At 41.7% G+C, this 25,617-nt stretch overlaps 1 protein-coding gene across 5 annotated transcripts; it reads right to left on the bottom strand.

The window, feature by feature from the left end:
* Positions 1-447: 447 nt before the first annotated feature.
* On the bottom strand, positions 448-23,189 carry zmym4.1 (zinc finger MYM-type containing 4, tandem duplicate 1). 5 transcript variants are annotated; one of them, XM_083543203.1, is made up of 28 exons: positions 22,796-23,189; positions 20,848-21,446; positions 20,660-20,723; positions 19,950-20,005; positions 19,690-19,854; positions 19,450-19,525; positions 19,125-19,374; positions 18,774-18,936; positions 18,443-18,652; positions 16,737-16,887; positions 16,301-16,416; positions 15,969-16,169; positions 14,869-15,019; positions 14,181-14,356; positions 13,715-13,862; positions 13,437-13,607; positions 13,063-13,097; positions 12,274-12,415; positions 11,846-11,958; positions 9,943-10,114; positions 9,269-9,472; positions 9,071-9,177; positions 8,802-8,949; positions 4,971-5,122; positions 4,781-4,895; positions 3,325-3,573; positions 3,093-3,237; positions 448-1,096 (listed from the first exon to the last, which is right to left on the bottom strand). In XM_083543203.1, the coding sequence occupies exons 3-28, from the start codon at positions 20,721-20,723 to the stop codon at positions 883-885; spliced, it is 3,894 nt and encodes a 1,297-aa protein (XP_083399329.1). In that variant the 5' UTR covers positions 20,848-21,446; positions 22,796-23,189; the 3' UTR covers positions 448-882. The 5 variants fall into 5 exon arrangements, with proteins under 5 accessions (XP_083399329.1, XP_083399330.1, XP_083399326.1 ...); XM_083543204.1 differs by lacking the exon at positions 22,796-23,189 and adding an exon at positions 22,395-22,633; XM_083543200.1 differs by having other exon boundaries at positions 20,660-21,446; positions 22,796-22,949.
* Between the last annotated feature and the right edge of the window lie 2,428 nt (positions 23,190-25,617).

The raw sequence follows: 25,617 nt of genomic DNA, 5'->3' as shown, positions 1-25,617 counted from the left end.
CCAGTGTGGGTGCGGGTTTTCATTCCAACCCTTCAAGTCCAAACCCGATAGTCACTGAAACTGAAAATCATTCAATTTAAACAGGAAGAAACTTGGTGTGGACTCGTCTGGCTTGAATGAAAACCCACACCGTCTGTTTGTGGAAAAGATTGGACTCAGGCCCGGGTTTAGAACTCTAGGTTTAAGTCCCGGATTCATGATTCAAGACTCGGGCCTCAAGTTCACTGACACCAAATGGTCTAAAATTATATTAAATAAATAAATGTGCATATTCGGGTACAAGACAGTGAACAGGTTTGCACGCACACGCACACGCACACGCACACGCACACGCACACGCACACGCACACACACACGCACACACACACACACACACACACACACACACACAAAGGAAACATCACAGCTACGGTCAGTGTTTTGGAAAAGTGGAGAAAACAAGAAGTGTTTTATAGATACATGATTTTTATCAGATTATTTATTTGGGTTATTAAAAGGATTTGCTGGTTCATGGTTTTTTTTGTTGCCTTAAAAAAAAAAAAAAAAAAGTTAAAAGTTAAATCTGAAAAACGTGTGGAAGAGTTGAAACAACCATGGACACGGTGGCTGAGGTCATAAAATCAAACGATTCATAAACACACAGACACACACACACAGAAATAGACGTTGTAGTGTTTGATGAAAAACAAAAGGATTCAAACGGATTTTCTAAAACGATATAAATGATCTGTAAAAGTGCTGTATGTCAGAGGGTATAGCGCTGGAATCTGGAGAAGGATGATCGACCGGATGGAGATGAAGCTCGTGCATGTGCATGGAAGTTCTCGCACGAGATCGAAAGGTTTGAACGTATAATCGCGGGACTGCAGGATCGTCGCTGTGTTACTCGGAATCGCTTTGGTTCTCGGGTTCGGACGCGTCCGGGGGTTTTTCTCTCTCCAGGTGGATCTCTCGGACGGTGAGGATACGCCTCAGCATGTTCTCCAGCTCCCCGTCACCCAGAGCCACTTGGGAGAACCACAAGGGGCTGTTGGGGACACATGAGCGCTCGGGACGCAGGTAAAAGACGGACGTGCGCTGCTTCACCGTGGCTGAGCTGGAAGAGACCAAAACACTCGCGTTAGACTTTCACGTATACACAACACGTTTGTCCAAAAGTTTCCAAAAGTGATTCTTTTACCTTCCAGGTCCTTGGATACGAGAGCATGAATATTTCCCCTTCACTTCAACTAGGAGACCCAAACCCTCATCCAGCTCCATGAAGATCTACGAGTTGGAGTGGAAGATGTCCTGCTATAGAGCTTCTGAACACCCCATGACTCCTCACCTACATCAGTATATAACCCTCATCTTGGGAATGATCACAAATCTCCACCACACCTCAACCCCCTCCCCATATTTCCACAGAATCTGCACATTTCCACCAAACATCTAATAGAACATCTTCCCAGAAGCACGGTTATTAGAGCAGCAAATGGGGATTTGATGTGGAATGGGACTCTCAAAAAGAATCTTCTGCTCACAAACCTATGTCCAGATTAAGAACTCCAACCAGAATTAGAACATCAGGATGGATCCAGAGAGCAGATTCAGAAGAGCAGAAGGAAAAATTGATCCACCAGAAAATACTGATGGTTTAAAAAGCATTTGTAGAACAATACAAACATTGCTTAGAGCAGCTTCTCATTCCCTTTACTTTTTCAGAAGCTTTATATTGGAAGTCTCGTATTTTTCACACACATCTTCAGTCTCATTTCGGTTTCCCCTCACGTTCCGCACGCTCATTCAGTCTTTCTGTCTAAACTTTTCCTTTGTTCCTTCAATCTACCGCACTCAAAATCCCAGGGTTCAGGGGATCTATAGCAGGAGATATTCCACATCTTCCAACCCATGTAAAGCAGATCTTCATGGAGCTGCCGTCATCATGCTGGAATTGGTTTTGGTACCAACGTTACTTAGTAAGTGTTAAGTACAAGTACTTATTATGAAATAGTTTTAAATAGTAGTTAACCATATTAGTTAATATGTAGTTAAACAATGTTAGTCAGTAGTTAGTATGTACTAAGTAGTAGTTAGTGAATGACCATGTTAGTTAGCAAGAAGTTGAATAACTATGTTATCATTTAGTTAGCGAAAAGTTAGTGAATGCCAATGTTACCAAGTAGCTAGTTAGTAAAACTTAGTTATTAAGTAATTACCAAGTAGTAGTTAGTAAACTGCCATATAAGTTAATAAGTTGTTAAATGACCAGGTTAGTAAGTAGCTAGTGAATATCCTCATTAGTTAGTAAGTAGTTGAATAGTCATGTTGGTAGTTAATAGCTAGTTAATTAATCGTTATGTTCGTTAGAACGTAAACAGTTAGTAATTAGTTACTAAGTAGTAGTTAGTAATGACTTAGTTAATTAATTATTATGTAGTAGTTAGTAAACTGCCATACAAGTTAATAAGTTGTTAAATGACCAGGTTAGTAAGTAGCTAGTTAATATCCTCATGATAAGTAGTTGAAATCATGTTGGTAGTTAATAGCTAGTTAATCGATGGTCATGTTAGTTACAAAATTGCCATGTTAGTTAGAACGTAAAAAGTAAGTAAGTAACTACTAAGTAGTAGTTAGTAATTGGCTGTGTTAGTAAGTAGTTGAATAGCCATGTTTGTTAGTTAGTTAGTTAGTTAGTTAGTTAGTTAATCGATGGTCATGTTAGTTACAAAGTAGTTAAATTGACATGTTAGTTTGAACTTAAAAAGTTAGTAAGTAGTTATAAAGTAGTAGTTAGTAATTGGCTGTAAGTAAGTAAGTAGTTGAATAGCCATGTTAGTTAGTAAGTAGGTAGGAAGTAAATATCTGGCTAGTAAATGACTGTAATTTAATGGCCATGTTAGTTAGTATGTAGCCATTTGAAGCAGATCTTCATGGCCGCTGGCATCATCTTGCTGGAACAGGTTTGGCTCTCCTAGTTCAGGCGAAAGGAACATTTCATGTTCCTGCATCCAAAGACGTCATATATACGTGTCTTTGCAGAAGAACTTCGTATCGGTGAAAATACTTTTTGAACCTCGCTAATCTCGCCTTCTAAACCGGGAATTACGAACCATTTGGAGAGATAGAACTCATAGAGCCGGACGGGACAGCGGAGAGGGTTTTCAATGTTCTCCTGCATCTCCAGCACCACCCCTTCCTCGTCCTCATCGTCTTCTTTTTTCCTCTTAGCAGGAACTCCGTCCTGGTCTTTGTTCGCTACGAGAACACACAGATAAGGTTGGAAAAGCGGGCGAGATTTTTTTTTTTACATGCTCGGTCGAATCCCTCGTCAGAAACACTCACGTGTGGTTTTGTCATCTTTGTGCGCGGGGGGGTAGAAGCGGAGGCAGGACATCTTGGTGCCGTCGGCTTGGGAACGAGTGCAGCGCATGATGTGGGCGAAGGACAGGCGGCGGTGCTGAGCTACAGTCTTGAAATTGTAGAACTTGGTGCAGAGGTAAAGCAGGGTGTTGAGGAGAACGCTCGGGGAGAACGCGCCCAACTGCTTACACTCCCACAGGTACTCTTCTTCCACTCGAGAGTGCACGTAGCCTGCACACACACACACACACTCAAATGCATGAATATAATATATACATTTTACATGATTATTTGGTTTGTTGCAAAATTGAAAAGAATGTTAGTTGAAAGTCATGTAAGTTAATACACAAATACATCAAATGTAAAATGGTCATGCAGGTTAGTAAGAAGTTACTAAGTAGTAGTTAGTAACTAACATTATTAGTTTGTTTGTAAATAGTGGCCATGTTGGATTTTTAGATACGTTTCTAAGTAGTAGCTATTAAAATAAAATGTTGGTTAATAGTTAAATGGATATCTTAGTTAATAAGTAGATAATTAACGAGTAGCTAGTTAGTAGTAATTGAAAAATTACCATGCTAGTAAGTATGGAGTTGAATGGTAGCGTTAGGTAGTAAGTAGTTAAATAGCCATGTTGGTTAGTAAGTAGCTTTATAAAGTAGTTAGGTAATGAGTTAGTAGTAAATAGCTGGTTAACCATGTTGGGTAGTAAGTAGTTAGTTAATGAGTTAGTAGTAAGTAGTTAGTGAATGACCATGTTGGTTAATAAGTAGTTAAATAGTAAGTAGTTAGTTAATGAGTTAGTAGTAAATAGTTGGCTAACCATGTTGGTTAATAAGTAGTTAAATAGTAAGTAGTTAGTAAATGAGTTAGTAGTAAATAGTTGGCTAACCATGTAGGTTAGTAAGTAGTTCAATAGTAAGTAGTTAGTTCATGACAATGGTGGTTAGTAAGTAGTTAAATAGTAAGTAGTTAATGATTTAGTAGTAAGTAGTTGGTTAACCATGTTGGTTAGTAAGTAGTTAAATAGTAAGTAGTTAGTTAATGACAATGTTGGTTAGTAAGTGGCTAAATAGTAAGTAGTTTGTTAATGAATTAGTAGTAAGTAGTTAGTTAATAAGTTAGTAGTAAGTAGTTGGTTAACCATGTTGGTTAGTAATTAGTTAAATATTAAGTAGTAAGTTAATAAGCTAGTAGTAAGGAGTTTGTAAATGACCATGTTGGTTAGTAAGTAGTGAAATAGTAAGTAGTTAGCTAATGAATTAGTAGTAAGTGGTTAGTTAATTAGTTAGTAGTAAGTAATTGGTTAACCATGTTGGTTAGTAAGTAGTTAAATGGTTGTGGTAGTAGGTAGTAGTAAACTATATTTGTTTCAGGAAAAAGGGGTCTAATTTATGTAACTAAGACTGCACATGACTAATAAAAACTTGTATCTCACCACTGGGAAGGATGGTGGGTTTCCAGTCTTTCAGTAAACTGGACATAGTTTGACAGAATTTAGTGTAGAAAACGTCCGCGAAGATGTTCTCCATTCTGCCATTTTTAAAAAGGTGCTGCACAAAACCAAAAATAAATAATTTATTTGTGGACATCAACCACTCTACATTATACACAGACTAAACGCTGACCTGCTGAACGCCTAGGCAGAGGTAAAAGATGCTGTCTGCGGTGTACGCTTCGCCGTTAGGGCGACGAACTTCAGCGATGAACTTGCAGAGGCCGTAGCTCAGCTCAGCCATGCTGCACTGTAACAGGTCCTCCTGTATCCTGATGTTCCGCGCTGGATGAGTACATCCGGGGGAAAGTGGAGAGTTAGATATCCGGGTGTACAAATATATAATAAACCCCCCCCTTCTGCAAATCTGGAGTTATTAGACACAAACAAGTATGCGAGGGAGTGGGTTAATAAGGAGTTATATCCATATAAGACTGAGTAAGTAAATATATATATATAAGTAGGTAAGAAATCAAAATATGAAATGAATAAGCAGGTAAATGAGTCTGGAGGCATGTAAAGTATTTAATTATAAATTATTAATTCAATTACTAATCAGTAAGAACTGACAATACTAAGATATTAAGTAGTTCTACTAAATAAGTGAGAAAGGAAGTAAGTAGATAAATGAGTAAGTTGGTAAAGAAGTTGTTTATCAATAAATAGCTCGATTACTTAATGAATAAATAGTGATGAGTCAATTGGTCGATATTAATTAGTAAATTAAGTGTGTGTGATTGAGTGAATAAGTGTTTGTGAGTGTGTGTAAGTAAATTAGTGAGTGAGTGTAAATGATGATTGTTGAAGATTAAATGCAATAAAATTAAGAGCAAGTGAATAAACGAGTGAATGAATAAGTGAATGTGTGTGTGCTTTAGTGAGTAAGTAAACGAGTGAGTGAATGTGTGAGAAAGTAAGTTGAGTGTGAGTGAGTAAATAAATGTATGAGTGCATAAGGGTGAGTGAATAAGTGTGTGAGTAAATGAGTGAGTAAATGAGTGTTTGCATAAGTGAATAAATGTTAGTGAATGATTGCATGTGTGTGTGTGTAAGTTCAGTGAGTGAGTGAGTGAGTGAGTGAATAATTGAGTAAATAAGTGTGAGAGTAAATGAGAATGAATGAGTGAATAAGTGTGAGTAAATGAGAGTGAATGAGTGAATGAATAAGTGAATGAGTGAATAAGCATGTGAATATGTGTGCGAGTAAATGAGAATGAATGAGTAAGTGAATGAATAAGTGTGAGTAAATGAGAGTGAATGAGTGAATAAGTGTGTGAGTAAATGAGAGTGAATGAGTGAGTGAATAAGTGAATAAGTGTGTGAATAGGTGTGCGAGTAAATGAAAGTGAATGAGTGAATAAGTGTGTGAGTAAATGAGAGTGAATGAGTGAGTGAATAAGTGTGTGAATAGGTGTGCGAGTAAATGAGAGTGAATGAGTGAGTGAATAAGTGTGTGAGTAAATGAAAGTGAATGAGTGAGTGAATAAGTGAATGAGTGAATAAGTGTGTGAGTAAATAAGAGTGAATGAGTGAGTGAATAAGTGTGTGAATAGGTGTGCGAGTAAATGAGAGTGAATGAGTGAATAAGTGTGTGTAAGTAAATGAAAGTGAATGAGTAAATAAGTGTGAGTAAATGAGTGAGTGAATAAGTGTGAGTAAATGAGTGAGTGAATGAGTGAATAAGTGTGTGAGTAAATGAGAGTGAATGAGTGAGTGAATGAGTGAATAAGTGTGAGTAAATGAGAGTGAATGAGTGAATAAGTGTGTGAGTAAATGAGAGTGAATAAGTGTGTGAGTAAATTAGAGTGAATGAGTGAATAAGTGTGTGAGTAAATGAGAGTGAATGAGTGAGTAAATAAGTGTGTGAGTAAATGAAAGTGAATGAGTGAGTGAATAAGTGAATAAGTGTGTGAGTGAATGAGTGAGTGAATAAGTGAATACGTGTGTGAGTAAATGAGAGTGAATGAGTGAATAAGTGTGTGAGTAAATGAGAGTGAATGAGTGAATAAGTGTGTGAGTAAATGAGAGTGAATAAGTGAATAAGTGTGTGAGTAAATGAGAGTGAATGAGTGAATGAGTAAATAAGTGTGAGAGTAAATGAGAATGAATGAGTGAGTGAATGAATAAGTGAATGAGTGAATAAGCATGTGAATAGGTGTGCGAGTAAATGAGAATGAATGAGTAAGTGAATGAATAAGTGTGAGTAAATGAGAGTGAATGAGTAAATAAGTGTGAGTATATGAGAGTGAATGAGTGAGTGAATAAGTAAATAAGTGTGTGAATAGGTGTGCGAGTAAATGAGTGAATAAGTGAATAAGTGTGAGTAAATGGGAGTGAATGAGTGAGTGAATAAGTGAATAAGTGTGTGAGTAAATGAGAGTGAATGAGTGAGTGAATAAGTGAATGAGTGAATAAGTGTGTGAGTAAATGAGAGTGAATGAGTAAGTGAATAAGTGAATGAGTGAATAAGTGTGTGAGTAAATGAGTGAATAAGTGTGTGAGTAAATGAGTGAATAAGTGTGTGAGTAAATGAAAGTGAATGAGTGAGTGAATAAGTGAATGAGTGAATAAGTGTGTAAATAAATGAGTGAGTGAATGAGTGAATAAGTGTGTGAGTAAATGAGAGTGAATGAGTGAGTGAATAAGTGTGTGAGTAAATGAGAGTGAATGAGTGAATAAGTGTGTGAGTAAATGAGAGTGAATAAGTGTGTGAGTAAATGAGAGTGAATGAGTGAGTAAATAAGTGTGTGAGTAAATGAAAGTGAATGAGTGAATAAGTGTGTGAGTAAATGAGAGTGAATGAGTGAATAAGTGTGTGAGTAAATGAGAGTGAATGAGTGAATGAATGAATAAGTGAATGAGTGAATAAGCATGTGAATAGGTGTGCGAGTAAATGAGAATAAATGAGTAAGTGAATGAATAAGTGTGAGTAAATGAGAGTGAATGAGTGAGTGAATAAGTAAACAAGTGTGTGAATAGGTGTGCGAGTAAATGAGAGTGAATGAGTGAATAAGTGTGTGAGTAAATGAGAGTGAATGAGTGAGTGAATGAGTGAATAAGTGTGAGTAAATGAAAGTGAATGAGTGAATAAGTGTGAGTAAATGAGAGTGAATGAGTAAGTGAATAAGTGAATGAGTAAATGAGTGAATAAGTGTGTGAGTAAATAAGTGTGTGAGTAAATGAGAGTGAATAAGTGTGTGAGTAAATGAGAGTGAATGAGTGAGTGAATAAGTGAATGAGTGAATAAGTGTGTGAGTAAATGAGAGTGAATAAGTGTGTGAGTAAAAGAGAGTGAATGAGTGAATAAGTGTGTGAGTAAATGAAAGTGAATGAGTGAGTGAATAAGTGAATGAGTGAATAAGGGTGTGAGTAAATGAGAGTGAATAAGTGTGAGTAAATAAGTGTGTGAGTAAATGAGAGTGAATAAGTGAATAAGTGTGAGTGTGAATGAGTGCATGCGAGCGAGTGATTGAATGAATGAGTAAATGAGTAACTGTGTGAGTAAACGAGTGAATGTGTGAGTGAGTCAAGTCAAGTTTATTTCTATTGCGCTTTTCACAACAGATATTGTCTCAAAGCAGCTTTACAGAAATCAACAGTTAAGGTGAATGGTGTGTGTTTATCCCTGATAAGCAGCCGTGGCGAATGTGACCAGGAAAAACTCCCTTAGATGTTATGGGGAAGAAACCTTGAGAGGAACCAGACTCAAAAGGGGAACCCACTCTCATTTGGGTGACATCAAGAGTTTGATCATAAATCTTTCAACAATACAGAACACTGGAGAGAGAGAACTAACATGAGTACAGGAGTATAAGATTATAAGTAAATGTTCTTTCTACAGTCTTTGGTATAAAAGTAGGAGCTACTGAGCTAAACATTTGTGATCATTACAGATCCAGCAATCCAGCAGTGAATGTTTGTGTGAGTGAGTGTATGAGTTCACGATAAATCAGTCATGACTCACTGCCGATTTTGGGCATCTCCATCTGAGGTTGCGTTTCTCTCCAGCGTACCCAGCTCCTCCACGCCTGAACTCCGTATTCAGTGTGCAATCTGGTCAGGGGCTGATCTTCAGCGGCTGATGCCTGAGGAGCTTCTGCACGTTTACGGGCCTGCGTACACACACACACACACACACACACACACACACACACACACACTCTCTCTCTCAAAAGACTAAATAAATAAGCAACTATGCAGAATTGATGATTAAAAGGGCATGAAAGCTCCTACTCGTTTCTTCGAAGAGAAACAATCACGGTTCCTCTTGCGCGTTTTCGGCCGTGTGGCGGCCACGCCCTTGTCCTCCTGTGGGTTGCGTTCCAAATGCTCAAAGCTCTCTGCGGATCACAAAGATCATAGGATTGCAGAACAGGAAGTACAGTGTATGCAATAAAAGCAGATGAAAATGAAGCTCTTGACGGCCCTCACCGATTGGGAAATCTGCCTCCAGGTCCATCTGGGGTTCGTGTGGGAGGGAGCTGGGAGACTGCTGTTCCTGTCTGGAGGGAGCCACTCGTTCAGATTCAGAGCTCCGTCCCCATCGGGAGGCACTTGAGATGCTGTCGTCCTCCCAACTGAGGTGGCTGGAGAGAGCTTCCAAATCGAAATCTTCCATGAAATTGTCCTCGTGGTCTGAATCAGAGGGCAGCAAGATGTTCAAATCTTGGTTCATTTGGAACACCATGATTTCTCCACAGAAAAAAAAAAAACATACCCTGCTACACTGTGCTACCCAAAACTATTGGGACACCCGACTTTCTCAGCCATATGTGGTTGTTCCTCAAACTGTTACCACAAAGTTGGAGGCAAACCATTGTACAAAATGTTTCTGGATGCAAGAGCATACATTTTTCCTTCCTGTGAACCAGGAGACCCTAGTGCTCCAGCTCCATGAAGATGTTATTTACATTGTTTCAGAGCAGAGGAGCACCTCACCTCACCTCTATCGGAACCTGACTTTCCTAACTGTTTAAACGAATCGCAAAAATTTAGAGAAACATCTTATCTGAAGAGTGGAGCTTATAATAAGAGCAAATAAGGACTAAATGTGAAATGGGATGTCTGACGTCAGATGATATCTTAATGCACCAAAGGTCATGCACCTCCTTGGGAGACAGCTTTGTCCTTCTCGCTGTCCTCAGCCACCATCTCTGCCATCATGATTAGGTCGGCCTCCAGAGGGTTGTCCGGGATTTTTTCCTTGATCTTCTGAATCGTCTCGACGATTCGCTCTGCGCTGTCCAGAGTAGTGGGCAGAAACATGGGCACTGGTACCTACAGGAGTGAGGACAAGGAGACATCATGAGTATCTCATCCATCATCTAGATGTTTACATCCATGCATTTGACAGAGCGACTTACTTTTATCTCATTCATGCAAATGAGCAGCTATGGACTTCAGGACCTCGGACAGGGATCTAGGAGTGGATACTTGGTGTGGCTGGGATTTGAACTCATGACCTTTAGATCCAAAGTCCAAACCCCTAAACCACTAAGCTTTCACCTCCACACCATGCCTTATCCACCCTTCCAAACCTTTCTGCATGGTTTTCTGTGGAATTCGATTGGCTGGATTTACCCCCAAAAGGTGACCATGGATTATTTTTTTAGGAACCGAGATCTAAGCATCCTGTGATGTGATGCTGCATGTTCTCATTAGGTTCTCCAAGGACACATCTACTTCTATAGAGAGCACATGACATTGATGCTGCATGTTCTCAAAAGGTTCTCCAAGGACACATGTACTTCTATAGAGAGCACATGAAACACAAGACACTGATGCTGCATGTTCTCATGCACTTCATGAGGTTCTCCAAGGACAGATGAACTTCTATAGATAGCACTTGACACACATGACACAGGTGCTGCATGTTCTCAGAAGGTTCACCAAGGACAGATAGCCTTCTATAGAGAGCACATGAAACTGATGCTGCATGTTTTGCTAAGGTTCTCCAAGGACAGATGACCTTCTATAGAAATCACATGACATTAAACTGATGCTGCATGTTCACATATGGTTCTCCAAGGACACATGAACTTCTATAGATAGCACTTGACACTGATGCTGCATGTTCTGCTAATGTTCTCCAAGGACAGATGAACTTCTATAGACATCACATGACACATGACAAATGAAACTGATGCTGCATGTTCTCATAAGGTTCTCCAAGGACAGATAAAACCTCTATAGATAGCACTTGACACACATGACACTGATGCTGCATGTTCTCATGTGGTTCTCCAAGGACAATGAACTTCTATAGAGAGCACATGAAACTGATGCTGCATGTTCTGCTAAGGTTCTCCAAGGACAGATGATTTTCTATAGAAATCACATGACATTAAACTGATGCTGCATGTTCACATATGGTTCTCCAAGGACATATGAACTTCTATAGATAGCACTTGACACACAGGACACTGATGCTGCATGCTCTCCTAAGGTTCTCCTAAGGTTCCTCAAGGACAGATGAACTTCTATAGACATCACATGACAAATTAAACTGATGCTGCATGTTCTCATATAGTTCTCCAAGGACAGATGAACTTCTTTAGAGATCACATGACACATTAATTGCACACAACGTTGGAACTCTGGGAAGAACCCTGGCTCACTAGTGTTGAGGCAACATCTGAAACTGACTGACTTGAGATACAAGATGTCCAATTTCCCTCTTATTATGTGATGCATTACACCCATGTTCACCCCGGATCAGTACATTTCCCAGAATAGTCCAATTCAAGAAGAAAATAGTATAGAATAAATTTGTCATTAAAAACTCTGTATATTTTGTATATTACGTATCGATGCTCTCCAATGAGTTTCTTCGTATAAAAAAAAAAAAGAAATGTGCAAACAATATAGAAAAAAGTGAAAACTGGAATATATATTGTGGAATAGCAGCAACTGTTACACCAATTGGAAATCAGGAGATGTGAATGTGGAAAATCATTAAAGCAATAATCCAGAGATCTCCGTATATAACCAGGACAGGAAGCAGCTCACCGGAAAAGGAAGTCCGACCGGGTGGGGCGTGTACTGCGTGTAAAGATGCACAGGAACAGGAACGAACACGGGCACAGGTAAGGGTATGACTATTACTTTGGGTGGGGTTTCATCTGTGGACAGATAAGGAAGCTTGACTTGTAAATTAAGCATATAAACATACACTATAAGGACAAAAGTATTGGGAAACCTGATTTTTGTCCAGTCATGAGTGGTTCTACTTTCTACATCTTCAGGATGAAATTGGACTTCCATCAGTAGAGGAACATCTTTCCAGAAGAGTGGAAGTTCTCACAAGAGCAAATAAGGATACCAATCTTATGCTCAGGTGTCCACAAACTTTTGCCTTATTCGTACTTATTGTATACATCTGTAACAGGTGTTTTTTTCTAAAGACAAAACGGTCGCCATGGCGATCTGCTCGGTACCTGTTTGCGTGTGGATGCTGGAGGTGTTGGGTTTGCAGGACGTGCCCTTGTTCTGGCTCATTGGTTTGCATAGTAGAGCTTTGTTCTTCAGGATCCTGGGCGGCGCAGACGGCGGTTTCACTCCGTCTGTCTGTGTGCTCGCCTGCAGAAGGTAAATGTTTATCAGTGTGTACTAACAATCTCAGCTGTTATACAGGAATATATCCATCCTTCCATCTATCTATCCTTCTCTCTTTCCTCTCATAAGTATATCCATACATCTATCCCTCCATCTATCCATTCTGCCCTCCTTCCTCTCATCAGTCCATCCATCCATACATCCTTCTATCTATCCATCCTGCCCTCCTTCCTCTCTTCAGTCCATCCATCCATCCATCCTACCCTCCTTCCTTCCATTAGTCCATCCATCCATCCATCTCAGTCCATCTATCCATCCTACCCTCCTTCCTCTCATTAGTCTATCTATCCATCCATCCATCCTTCAACCTACCCTCCTTCCACTCATCAGTCTATCCATCCATCCATCCTACCCTCCTTCCTCTCATCAGTCCATCCATCCATCTATCCATCCTACCCTCCTTCCTTCCATTAGTCCAGCCATCCATCCTTCTATCAGTCCAGCCATCCATCCTTCCGTCTATCCATACATCCATCCTTCCCTTCTTCCTTCCATCAGTCTATCCATTTTTTCTTCATTCCATTCACACTTCCTTCAATCCTTCCATCCTCTATCCATTTAAATCATCCATCCGTCTTCCCGAGTACATCTACAGCACTGTGTATACTCACGTTTCCTATCAGCTTTACAACAGTAGGGACGGTTCCTAAAAAAGAAAAAAATCTTGTGATTGGATATATAGTTTTCTCTCCCCCTCCTTCACTCTCTTTCTCTTTATCTATCTTTTAATAAATATATATATATATATATATATATAAAAAAAGATTTTGACAAATATATCAATATTTTTAGATAAACACACAACCCGAAAGACACAACCCGAAAGAAAGCATCAGTAAAAGCAATTTGTATTCAATATAATGGACAACGGATTTGATAGATTTTGTATCTTCAACTGTTCCATTAAAATTGCACTATAATCGTCATGGATACAAAAAAAAAAGTACAAGTCCCTTCTTTTCATCTGAACGACTGAATAATGTACCTTGCAGCGCGGCGTTTCCCAGCACATTCGGCTGTCCGTTGGTGGCGCTGGAAAGCGATATAACGTTGGCAATGACGGGCGTGGACTCTTTGGAAGCCAGTGATGACAGCGTCGTTATGCTGGAGACGCCGGAATGGGTGGCGGGCGCTATGGAAACGGGCAACGTCGAGGCTGAAAAGGATGAAAAGCGTAAATTGTGAAAAGAAAACATGATTTCACTGGACTCCATTTTTCTGATTTCTGGGATTTATTGGAAAGTGAAATGATACTTGGCGTACCGTGGGTCCCGAGGGCGGCTGAAGTGCACGCGTGCAGGTTACAGAAATGCATCAGACACTTCAGATTGCAGAAATGCTTCATCTCGTTCAGCCATTTCACCGACTCGGTCATCTTCCTGCCCCGCTTACACATGCTGCATTGAGCCACCTGGCGGTTGCAAAGGGGACTGCATTTCCATTGTTTTTTTTGTTTTTTTTTAGATCACATACATACAGGTGAGTTTTGGGATAAATCTGTACATATACACACACAGATATATACACATTATACAGACAAAAGTATTAGGACACCTGACTTTATATGTGTATATAATATATACAGATATTCCCCCAAAAAAATTTAATCCCTAAAAGTATTTGGGACACCTGACTTTCCCAGTTTGATGTGGTTCTTCCCCAAACTGGTACCAATATATAATATGCAGAGTACGAGGGGAGAGAAATGTTATATATATTTTTTTCATACCTCACAGAATAGCAGCGTGTACTGGGACAGGCATTCTTTCCCACAAAACTCCTCCTGTTTACCAGAAAAGATGCTGGTCATTACAGTCTGAGAAGTGCTGCTGCAGTAGAGGCAGTTGCGGCAGTGCCTCTTTCCCCAGAATTTGGCGAGGTCATGCTTGTACAGAAGTTTGCAGCCTGTGGATGAAACCGAGACAGAATTTCACCTCAGCATCGTGGAAAAAAAAAATTACAGCTATATTAAATCTTTCAACAATTATAACCGGGTAAATGTTTTAAACCACATATCACCTGCTTATAAATGTACAAATTCTCAATTTGTAAATTATTCATGAGAAAAATGTATATAACTGATAGATTATTTTAAAGCAAATGATCTTGCGTTATACAGTGCAAGAGCGGCCTCTAGAGGCGAACCACAGACACCACATGCTGTTTTTTGAAGTGGCTTCTTTTTTTTTCTTTCTTGTATTGGATGAAACTGTTTACTTTCTGTTACAGTTTGAATGCATCTTTTATTTTCCTAAGCATTTAATAAATTTTAATAGTATAATATATATTTTATCGTATTTATGTCTATTTAAAATATAATGTAAAAAAAAATTATATATATATATATATTTTTTTTTTCTTTTTTCCCCCCATTTTCCCTTCTCAATGCAGTCACATGCTACAGATCAGATCCTCACCTTCGCTGCAGAAAGAGCAGTCTAAGTTGTTAATCCTCTTCACCTCCTTCACCACCTTTTCGATTTTGCAGTACACACACTGAGCCATGATGTAGTGGGTTCTCCTGAACTCGTCGGTGCAAGTCTTATCGCAGAACACGTACATCTTTCCCTGTGACATGATGCAGAATATATTTAAGCAAGATAATGCTCCTGTGCACAAACCCGGCTCCATGAAGATATGCTTTACATTGGGATGGATTTGGTGCCTCCTCACCTCCATCAGAACCCGACTTTATTGGAGCGAATGAGACGAATGTTCTGATGAAATTACGACACAAAATGCTCCTGAGCTCACGGTGATCTTTTTTGCTTTTCAAACCTTCCAGATCCACCTTACTTCCAGATGGTGTTCTCATCAGTTAAGAACGACTGGCTCTAGAAACCATTCCTGACACCTCGGGACGGTAATTAATATTAACAACGGCTTACAATTTTGTACTCAAAACAGATGATAAAACTATAACAAATGAATATCCAGATGTTCCTCTGAAGGTTCCTTGCTCACCTTGGCTCATACCAGAGATCAACTGATTCACCAGTTTTGCAGATTAATCGGATCCGATAAATGATTTCTGGAACCATGTGCAAAAATCAATTTCGATTATAGTTTTTCCGGGTTGCGTTACACAATACAAGGGCGGCCTCTAGAGGCAAATCCCTGACGTCACATGCTGCTGGAGTCTCTCTCTGTTTTTATATTTTTATTTATTTTCGGATGGAACGATTTTTTTTTATTCTGAGTTACTTTCTGTTTCAGTTTGAACGTATTTCTATTAATTACCTTGATATTTATTAATCGAATTCATTTATTAAAATTTATTTTATGCAGCACCTTTTCATGATTCAAGTACGAACCAACGTTACTATCAGTATCGGTCGACCTTTAGCTCATCCATCAGGGATACTCTTACAGGTATAAGTTTCCGACTTTTTATGGAAACTTGTATTCGGAAAAAAAATTTTTTGTCCTGTAAACCTGATTTGAAAGCTGCATAGGAATTCTGAAGCATCTTAAACCTGAAATGTTCATAGCATCAGTCAGTCCAACAAGGGCGTACCTTGAATTCCAGCAGCTCAGGCTTGGAAAAGAATAAACGCTGACACTGGGCACAGGAGAATTTGGTCCCTGAGAGACCCTGGGGTAACGCGGGTGAGCTGGGCTCTGCAGGGACGGACTGCACAGACGTCATCTGAGCGGTGCTGAGAGCAGGAGCGCCGCTCGTCTGGCTGCTCTGAGGATGCGTCTTGTTGAAGGCGTCCTGTACGACAAAAGAAACAAACAAAAAAAAGAGACATGGTTTTGTATAAGGGCAAAAGTTTGTGGACACCATATGTGGTTGCTTCATGAGCTTCCTGTTGCACTTTTAGTCCCTATTTTGGAGGAACGTACCTGAAATGCTATGACACAAGTAAAGCAGCAGAAGTTGCGGATGCTCCCATCCGACATGGCCAGGTGATACTGAGGAACCAGGACCTTCTTACAGTGGTTGCATTCCATTGCAGAACCTTTAAATGTGTGTGTAAGAGACAAAGAGAATCAGAGACTGCAATGTCCGATACGACTTATATACACTATATGGACAAAAATCAGCAGACGCCTGAGTCCCCATTTCCACCTTTCTTCTGGGAAGATGTTCCACTAAATTCTAGAGTGTGCTTTTTTTGGGTTCAGAGCTCTACAGATAGAGATCTTCCACAGGTGTGGGTCTTCAACTTTGTGATAACAGTTTGGAGAAGAATCACATCTGGCTGGAAAGGTCAGGTGTCCCAATATTTTTCCCAGTATAGTGTGTGTGCACATTTTAAGGTGAAGTGTGATCCTTTACCTGATGAGCTGACCGTCTGTACTTTGTGAGCGGTCACGCATGTGGACGAGCAGAACAGCTCCGTGTTCCCCTCCGCATTGAGGTTCTCCACCATTTCCGTGAGGGGACGATAAACTCTGCACATGGTGCAGGGCACGACCTTCGTGTACTTCTACGGAAATCCAGCGCCAAGCAAGAAAACTGAGTCAGTGGAACAGGAAATCTGGGCGTCTGGTTTTGTTACATCCAAACAAGATCAGGACTTTCATTTGCTTTACTGACGTGTTTGTATGTAGGAGGTGTAGGAGGTGTGAAGGCAGTGTAAGGTGTAGGAGGTGTGCAGGACGTGTGAAGGCAGTGTGTAGGATGTAGGAGGTGTGAAGGCAGTGCGTAAGATGTTGGAGGTGTGAAGGCAGTGCGTAAGATGTTGGAAGTGTGAAGGCAGTGCGTAAGATGTAGGAGGTGTGAAGGCAGTGCGTAAGATGTTGGAGGTGTGAAGGCAGATCGGACGAGATCGTCCGTAAGACGTAGAAGGTGTAAAGGCAGTGCGTAAGATGTTGGAGGTGTGAAGGCAGTGCGTAGGATGTAGGACGTGTGAAGGTAGTGTGTAGGATGTAGGACGTGTGAAGGCAGTGTGTAGGATGTAGGACGTGTGAAGGCAGTGTGTAGGATGTAGGACGTGTGAAGGCAGTGTGTAGGATGTAGGACGTGTGAAGGCAGTGTGTAGGATGTAGGACGTGTAAAGGCAGTGTGTAGGATGTAGGACGTGTAAAGGCAGTGTGTAGGATGTAGGACGTGTGAAGGCAGTGTGTAGGATGTAGGACGTGTGAAGGCAGTGTGTAGGATGTAGGACGTGTGAAGGCAGTGTGTAGGATGTAGGACGTGTGAAGGTAGTGTGTAGGATGTAGGACGTGTGAAGGCAGTGTTTAGGATGTAGGGGGTGTGAAGGTAGTGTGTAGGATGTAGGGGGTGTGAAGGTAGTGTGTAGGATGTAGGACGTGTGAAGGTAGTGTGTAGGATGTAGGACGTGTGAAGGCAGTGTGTAGGATGTAGGACGTGTGAAGGCAGTGTGTAGGATGTAGGACGTGTGAAGGCAGTGTGTAGGATGTAGGACGTGTGAAGGCAGTGTGTAGGATGTAGGACGTGTGAAGGCAGTGTGTAGGATGTAGGACGTGTGAAGGCAGTGTGTAGGATGTAGGACGTGTGAAGGCAGTGTGTAGGATGTAGGACGTGTAAAGGCAGTGTGTAGGATGTAGGACGTGTGAAGGCAGTGTGTAGGATGTAGGACGTGTGAAGGCAGTGTGTAGGATGTAGGACGTGTGAAGGCAGTGTGTAGGATGTAGGACGTGTGAAGGCAGTGTGTAGGATGTAGGACGTGTGAAGGCAGTGTGTAGGATGTAGGACGTGTAAAGGCAGTGTGTAGGATGTAGGACGTGTGAAGGCAGTGTGAAGGATGTAGGACGTGTGAAGGCAGTGTGAAGGATGTAGGAGGTGTGAAGGCAGTGTGAAGGCAGTGTGTAAGGATGAGGAGGTGTGCAGGACGTATGCAGGAGGTGTAAAGGCAGTGTGAAGGATGAGGAGGTGTGTAGGACGTGTGAGAGCAGTGTGTAGGATGTAGGAGGTGTGCAGGACGTGTGTAGGATGTAGGAGGTGTGAAGGACGTGTGTAGGATGTAGGAGGTGTGCAGGATGCGAGAGCCTGTTAAAGCACTGTGTTCTGAACTCTACCTTTTTAAAAGCAGACACACAGTTCTGGCTGCAAAACTTCTTGGCGGCTCCGTCGACTATCAGACACGGACTCTTGCCGTCGCTGTAGCAGTAAACCCCACAGGTCTCGCAGGAGCTCATGCTGAGCTTATTGGAGGCGCGGAATTGACGAAAGCACAAGTCGCTACACAGTTTATGCACCGCGCCCATGAAGTTCACCTCGTGACGAATCTTGGAGAAGGCAAACGTACAAAATGGATACAAACGTTAATAAAAAACGAGCTCCAAAACGTTTCAAATGAGGCAATGACACGTGCGATGGAACAAGGGAAAAAAAAAAAAACGCTTTTACCGAACATGCTTTCTGACACATGCTGCATTTGGTGGCCAGGGCGCAGTTTGCGCTGTCCCTCTTGTTGTTGAAGGCGCTGAGACATTTATGGCTGCAGAAATCCTTCACCGACTTCGTGGAATCCACCGTAGCGTTGATGACGTCCTTCGGGTTGGAAATGCCTCTGCGGAGACGAAGGAAAAGATCAGATCGGACACGAAACAGAGACATACGACCGAAAAGACTTTTCCAGCCACATGTGGTTCTGAAATTGTCCCTCAATCTAAACCAGGAGACCCAAAAAACTAGTCTGGTGGTCCTGCCTGCAGACAGGAAAGGACATGTGTCCGCAAACTTTTGACCAAGACTCACTTGAGGCAGTAATGGCAGATTTTTCTCGCCCCGGGCAACGGCACAGTCTCTGCGGACGTGCTGCTGCAGAGGCATCGTGGTGAGCAGAAGAGCTGAGGGTTGCCTTTACGCTGGAAAGCCGTCTGGCCTTTAAGCAGGATCTTTTTGCAGCCTGAACACACCACACACAGGGCGCTGGAGGAGCTCGGGTTCGAGACGGCCGCAGACGGGACGGACAGCGCATTTGCCGCGGCGGCTGCAGGCGTAGAACCTGCGAGACGTAGGCAAAAATAAGCTCATTTTGTCTTTCTGAAGTGATCCCGAGGTTCTTTGCTGTAGGACTGACCTGAAGCTGTAGAGCTTCCACCGACAGAGAACACAGCGGAGATCTTTATCTGCTCGGACGTCTTCTGGGCAAATTCCTGCACACACAAAACACCACCAATATGTTTAATGCTTGACAAACAAATCCAATTTCTCCATTCCGATTGGTCTACATGTGTTGCTTTATCACACCACACCATCCCATGGTCATGTTCCTCGTTCGCTCCTCCAGACCTGCTTGATTCCTTCCTTTAGAACTCACCTCGCACGTATCTGGTTCGTCCTTGATCTTTCCAGCAGGAGCTTGAGGACCAAGAGCGTTCTCATATTCTTCGTCCATCGGCTCGTCCTTGATCTTCACAGGAGCAGAGATGAAAGTGTGAGGAGTTGACTTTTTCTTCATCCTCGGATGGACAGGATGCTTTGGCTGGAATGAAAATGAGGATGTTTCATTCAGTCGGGTGAAACAAACGTTCATTCGAGTTCTTGATTTTAAGAAGGGATTGATGGCGCCGTGCTCACCATATGCTCCGGAAGGTTCTTCGGCCGGTCCTTCAGATCTCGATTCGCATGGTTTTCTGTTGGAGGCATTTGAATAAAAAAGCAAATCTCATGATTGGGAACACACTTTTGTCCGTATAGTGAATGAATGAGTGAATCAATGAATCAATGTGTCAATGAATCAATGAATCAGTTAGCGACAGGAAGATCGGATCATTTTAGCGACTTGGTTCTTTGTATCTCTTTCTTCAAAATACATGAATCTTTTTTGAGTCATTTAGTTCATTACACTTCTTTAATCCCCTTCATAGCGCCTGTAGAAGTCACGTGATAAAAGATTGAATGATTTGGACTAGAAGAGTCGAGAGATGAACTACTCAATTCAGTTTCCTCTAAATAGCCTACAGAGATTTTTGTGATGAGTCACATTAAAGAATCGTTCATGACTCATCTCTAGAATCAATCAATGAATCAGTGAATTATTAAATCCATCCTTCAATACAATGTAAACTTACAAAAAAATAAAAAGTTACTGTGCACACAAAGTTCCTCCAGCCTGGACATCAGGCAAACAGAGAACTTTGAGGAACATCGCGCTGAAAAACAAAAAGCACACTTGCGCGTCTACACATCCGAATTCTGAACCACTGCTCCATAATTTATGAATTTACAAATTTGGTATGATCGATTCTTTTAGCTTTAAAAGGTGTCTGAAGGGTCTTTTTACTTACCTGTGGTTACATCTGCTGGACCAGACATCTCCATCGTCTCAGACGTCTGCATCGTCTCAGACATCTGCATCGCCTCGGGCGTCTCCATCGCCTCGGGCGTCTGCATCGTCTCGGGCGTCTGCATCGTCTCGGGCGTCTGCATCGTCTCGGGCGTCTGCATCGTCTCGGGCGTCTGCATCGTCTCGGGCGTCTGCATCGTCTCGGGCGTCTGCATCGTACCAACATCTATCGCTGCAACTTCAGGTGTAACTGTTCCAACTCTACCATCCTGCCTTTTCTCTTCATTCACTTTGGGTTCCTGATCCTGCTCACAACTCTCCTCCTCTATTTCTTCCGCCACATCCTTCTGTTCCTCTGATGTCTTCTGGTTCTCGTCCATCTCATCCGTATTTTTCTCTTCGACGTTCTTATCTAGAGTCTCATCCCCATTCGCAGTGCTCTCCTCCTGCTGTGGGACCTGCTCGTTTTCCTTCTCCTGCCTGGTAATATTTTTCTTCTCATCCTCACTCTTTGATGCCATTCCATATTCTTCTTGTATGTCTTTCAGGCCTTCACTTTCAGGCTTTTTTGCTTCATCGTCATCTTCATGGCTTTTCTGATCATCGTTCTCAACCATCTCTACATCTGCGGCATCTTCTCGACATTCAGGCTTATGCTCCTCACAATCCAGGCTTGGAGAAATTTTTGAATCCTTGTGATCTACAGCATCTGGACTGGCAGATTCATCATCAGGCACAGCAGCGTCCATCTTTTAGAAGATGTGTCCGTCTTTTAGATTTAAGACATTCTGAAAGATAAGACATATATAGATGAATTGATATGAAGAACAATCGTCCATTACAAAATTTTTCCTGCCAATATTGATGCAACACGAGCCGATAAAAAATTAAGCACCTTTTCTATCTCAATGAACCGGTAGGTTTTAAAAGTGTCCCAGCATCATTCATTCTGTAAAGTAGCAGAACTAATGATACGGGACACAATGATGGTAATGTGGATTTAATAATGGTGGATCAAATCAGGATTGGACCAATCACATGTCCCACCAATTGCCACCCAATGTCCCACCAATAATCCAATCAATCCACCAATGTCCAACCAATATCCCACCAATAATCCTCCAATATTCAACCAATATCCCACCAACATCCAATTAATATCCCACCAATGTCCCATCAACAATCCACCAATGTCTCACCAATATCCAAATAATATCCCAGCAATGTCCCACCAACAATCCACCAATGTCCGACCAATGTCCCACTAACAATCCACCAATGTCCCACCAATGTCCCACCAACAATCCACCAAATGTCCCATTAATATCCCACTAACAATCCACCAATATCCCACCAACAATCCACCAACGTCCGTCCAACAATCCACCAATGTCCCCTCAATGTCCCACCAATATCCCATCAATGTCCCACCAACAATCCTTAAATGTCCCATCAACAATCCACCAACGTCCGTCCAACAATCCACCAATGTCCCACCAACAATCCAATAATGTCCCCTCAATATCCCACCAATGTCCCCTCAATATCCCACCAATATCCCATTAATATCCCATCAATGTCCCACCAACAATCCACCAACCTCCGTCCAACAATCCACCAATGTCCGACCAACAATACATCAACGTCCCACCAACAATCCACCAATGTCCCACCACTAATCCACCAATGTCCCACCAATAGCTCACCAATAATCCACCAATGTCCCAACCTCTTACCATTTTATGCAATGCACAATGTCTCCATAACATACTGTATCCAATGCACTCACTCTACCAACCTGAAAACCTTTAGAAATGAGACACACGTGACAAGCATATGAGACCATATCCTTAATTTTCTCAGCAGGGAACTTCTCACCTCGCTTCAGTAGCTCAACCCAGACTCAGTGTTTACAAACAGCAGAAGCGCTCTGATTGCACGAGCAGCTCTGCAGACTAAGCATGAAGGTCTCCCTCTGGATGTACAGAAGATCAAATTGAGATCTCGCTCATGCAATCGAATGTATTTCGAATGCAAAACACGGGATTGAACACTGGACTAAAAAAACAACAACAGCAGGACAAACCGGAGACATTCGTGCAAAGCAGCTGAACTCCAGTGAGGTACAGATACTCACATTAGTCCAGCAGTCAGGAGAAACGATCCATGCACCAGTGTGAGGGTGAGATCAGGCGCGAGGAACAGAGAAGAGAAAAAAGCTCGCGTAGAAACGCGTGGAGAGCTCGCGCTAAATCACTTCCGCATGCTGCTGGTGTTGATGTTGTTGCTGTTGCTGTAGCAGGGTTTCGAGCTCGACACAGCGCCATCTTGCGGTAAACACCGCGACTCCTCCACGGAGCCGATCCGGATTACATTACCGCGTTTTTATTGCTAAATAGTTGATTTTCTGCTGATCTAAACTCAGAATCCTTACCTTTTAATCCAGATTTTGTCCAGATTTTTGTTTTCGAGAGCATGCTAGTCCGAGCTTGCAACCCGCATCTGTAGCAAACTGCAACTGGGGTCATTTTACGAGGTTAATATGGACAATGTATGCAGGAGGTGCAGCTGTGGCTCCAGTGAAAGGAGACTTGTTGAATTGTGATGACTGGGTTTCTCGCTTTAGTAAACGCCGTTCGTTCTCGCCGTATGAGATTCCTGCCTGTGATGCAGCGCTTAACCATTTTGGCGATGTTCTCCTAACGTTCTCCTTCAGAACGTTCTTAAATATCACCAAAGGATCCATTAATTGTTCTGGTTTGTAATCATGTGATAAGAAAACTTGGGTTTCATCTAAAACATACTACACTTCTTTAACATTCTCATATCTCATTCTCCAAAGATTTGTCAAGGTCCTGCTTGCTTTAGAAAAGGTTTGCTGAGGCACCGTGTGGATATTTAGGTAAGGGTTAAGGGCCCTGTTTAGGAGCCCAACAATTGCAGGTGTTACTGGGATGTGAACTCACCTTCTGATCCAAAATCCAACATCTTGATGGCTTAAACAGTGAGATACCACACTTATGCTGGGGTGTTCATTTGTAATAAAACGCTACATCTATATTTTTGATGTATATTTACTATAAAACGGGTTCTCCGTTACAGCTACCATGAACAGAACTATGACCTATTTAGAACTCCATCTAGATGATGCTTTTTATCGTTCTATAAATCTATGAATCAAACCTGAAAGTATGTAAGCCATTTTTTATTTACATATATATAATAACGGACCGGTTCTGCTTCATTCACAAGAAATGACAACACAATAGGTTTTAGAAATCACACATTTGTTACTCTTTTCCTGTTCACAGAGCTTTGTGGACCACTTCATCCATGAAACCTTCATCAATAGACTCATTGTCCGTGTCATCATCTTCTGCAGTGCCCCCTGTCGGTAAGAACACATGCAGCTGCTTCGGGCTCTTGGGGGATAAAACCCTGCTGAAACACGGTATCCCCTGAACGGATAAATTCCCCCGGCATCCAGACGACCTTTTTTCTTGTCGGAAACCACACCGGCTGAGTTCAGGGCTCTGAGCTGGGCAAGTTCGACGACTGAGCCTGGGAAGAGGTCGAAGTGGATGAGAAAAATGTGTATATACAGGTGTGAAGGTCGACTGAGCGTCTGTGTGAAGCGATGAGGGGCGATTTTGAGAAGGAGGCCGGAGTTTGCGAGAAAACGTCTCACATGCTGGCGTCCGAGCCGGGATGAAGGAATGAGTGACCCTGGAGAACAGGGAGAAATACAGATCAAAGCGTTACCCATTTCTGTCAGGGTTTCTACACAATTTTCATTTAAAAATTCTCTCGGTTTCGGCGTTCCGTCCACACCGATGCCCGTTTTTCACGTGGCAGTGCGGACGGACCCTTTCGAAAACGATGACGCGTTTTTAGTCGTCATTGCGGTGTTTTTCAAAGAATAAAGGCTGTGGATGAGCGACTTTTGGGAAACGATCGTAAACGAAGTGTGGACGCGAAATCCATGTTTTCCAACGTATCCGGATTAATCTAGACATACAAAAAATTTACTAATTCTTAATTTAATATTTTAGGAAATAGACTAAGAACTGTTTGGAAATGCTAATGTTTTTCAAAAGGATCAAAATAAGTTATTTTTATGTCATATTAAATCCAGAATCCTACTGAGAAAGAAGTGGTGGTGGTGATTTTCAAATCCCATCCACACTAAACTGACTTATTTGCCCCTGACCAAGGTCCTTAAACGTACATCTGCTCAGTTGCTCTGAATAAAATAAATGTCAATGAAGTGCGAGAAGAAAATTGGTTTGTATGCGATTTCCAGCAAATCGGATTGAAATATTTAGACTCTGATGTATCGAGTGCACTATATACACATTAAACAAGATATTATACACACTAGGCATCAGCTTACCCTGGCGTCCTTTGACGTGCCATATTGGCGAGCGATGGAAGTTTGAGAGGTTCCCATATTCTAGGCACGGCCGTGGAAGGTGCTGCAGAAACCACAGAGCTGGAAAGGAGGTACATTTGCGTCAAGGCCCGACCCTTATGTATCATCATTTGCTTTCGTTTGGGCTCTGAACTATTCCTGCCTGTGTTAAGACTAAGTTCAGTAGCACTCATGCCTGCAAAATGAAAGGGTGATTGGGTACAGGAGGCACCCATAGGGGGGCTGAAAACGAGCTCATGAATGATGAATGGGCATTAAAGATGCATGGAGCAGGCACCATTGGCCACATGCTACCCAATTCCCTTTCTTCTCTACCACTTCCGCAGGGTCCGCTTACAGCAGGTATAACTATCCCTCTTAAAAGATCACCACCAAACATGCACATAATTATGATTATAGGGTTTTGTTCAACGTTAAAAAAAAAAATGCTGAGTCGTATAGATTTAAAATGCAGGCAATAAATTGGTTTGGAACTGGAAATTCTGCAACATCAACAGAAAAGGTGGATGGACCGTAGTGATTTTATT

Source organism: Silurus aristotelis, assembly GCF_946808225.1.
Source record: "Silurus aristotelis genome assembly, chromosome: 6".
Classification (NCBI taxonomy): Eukaryota; Metazoa; Chordata; class Actinopteri; order Siluriformes; family Siluridae; genus Silurus; species Silurus aristotelis.
Note: the sequence above shows the minus strand (reverse complement) of the source record. Positions and strands in the feature narration are given on the sequence as shown.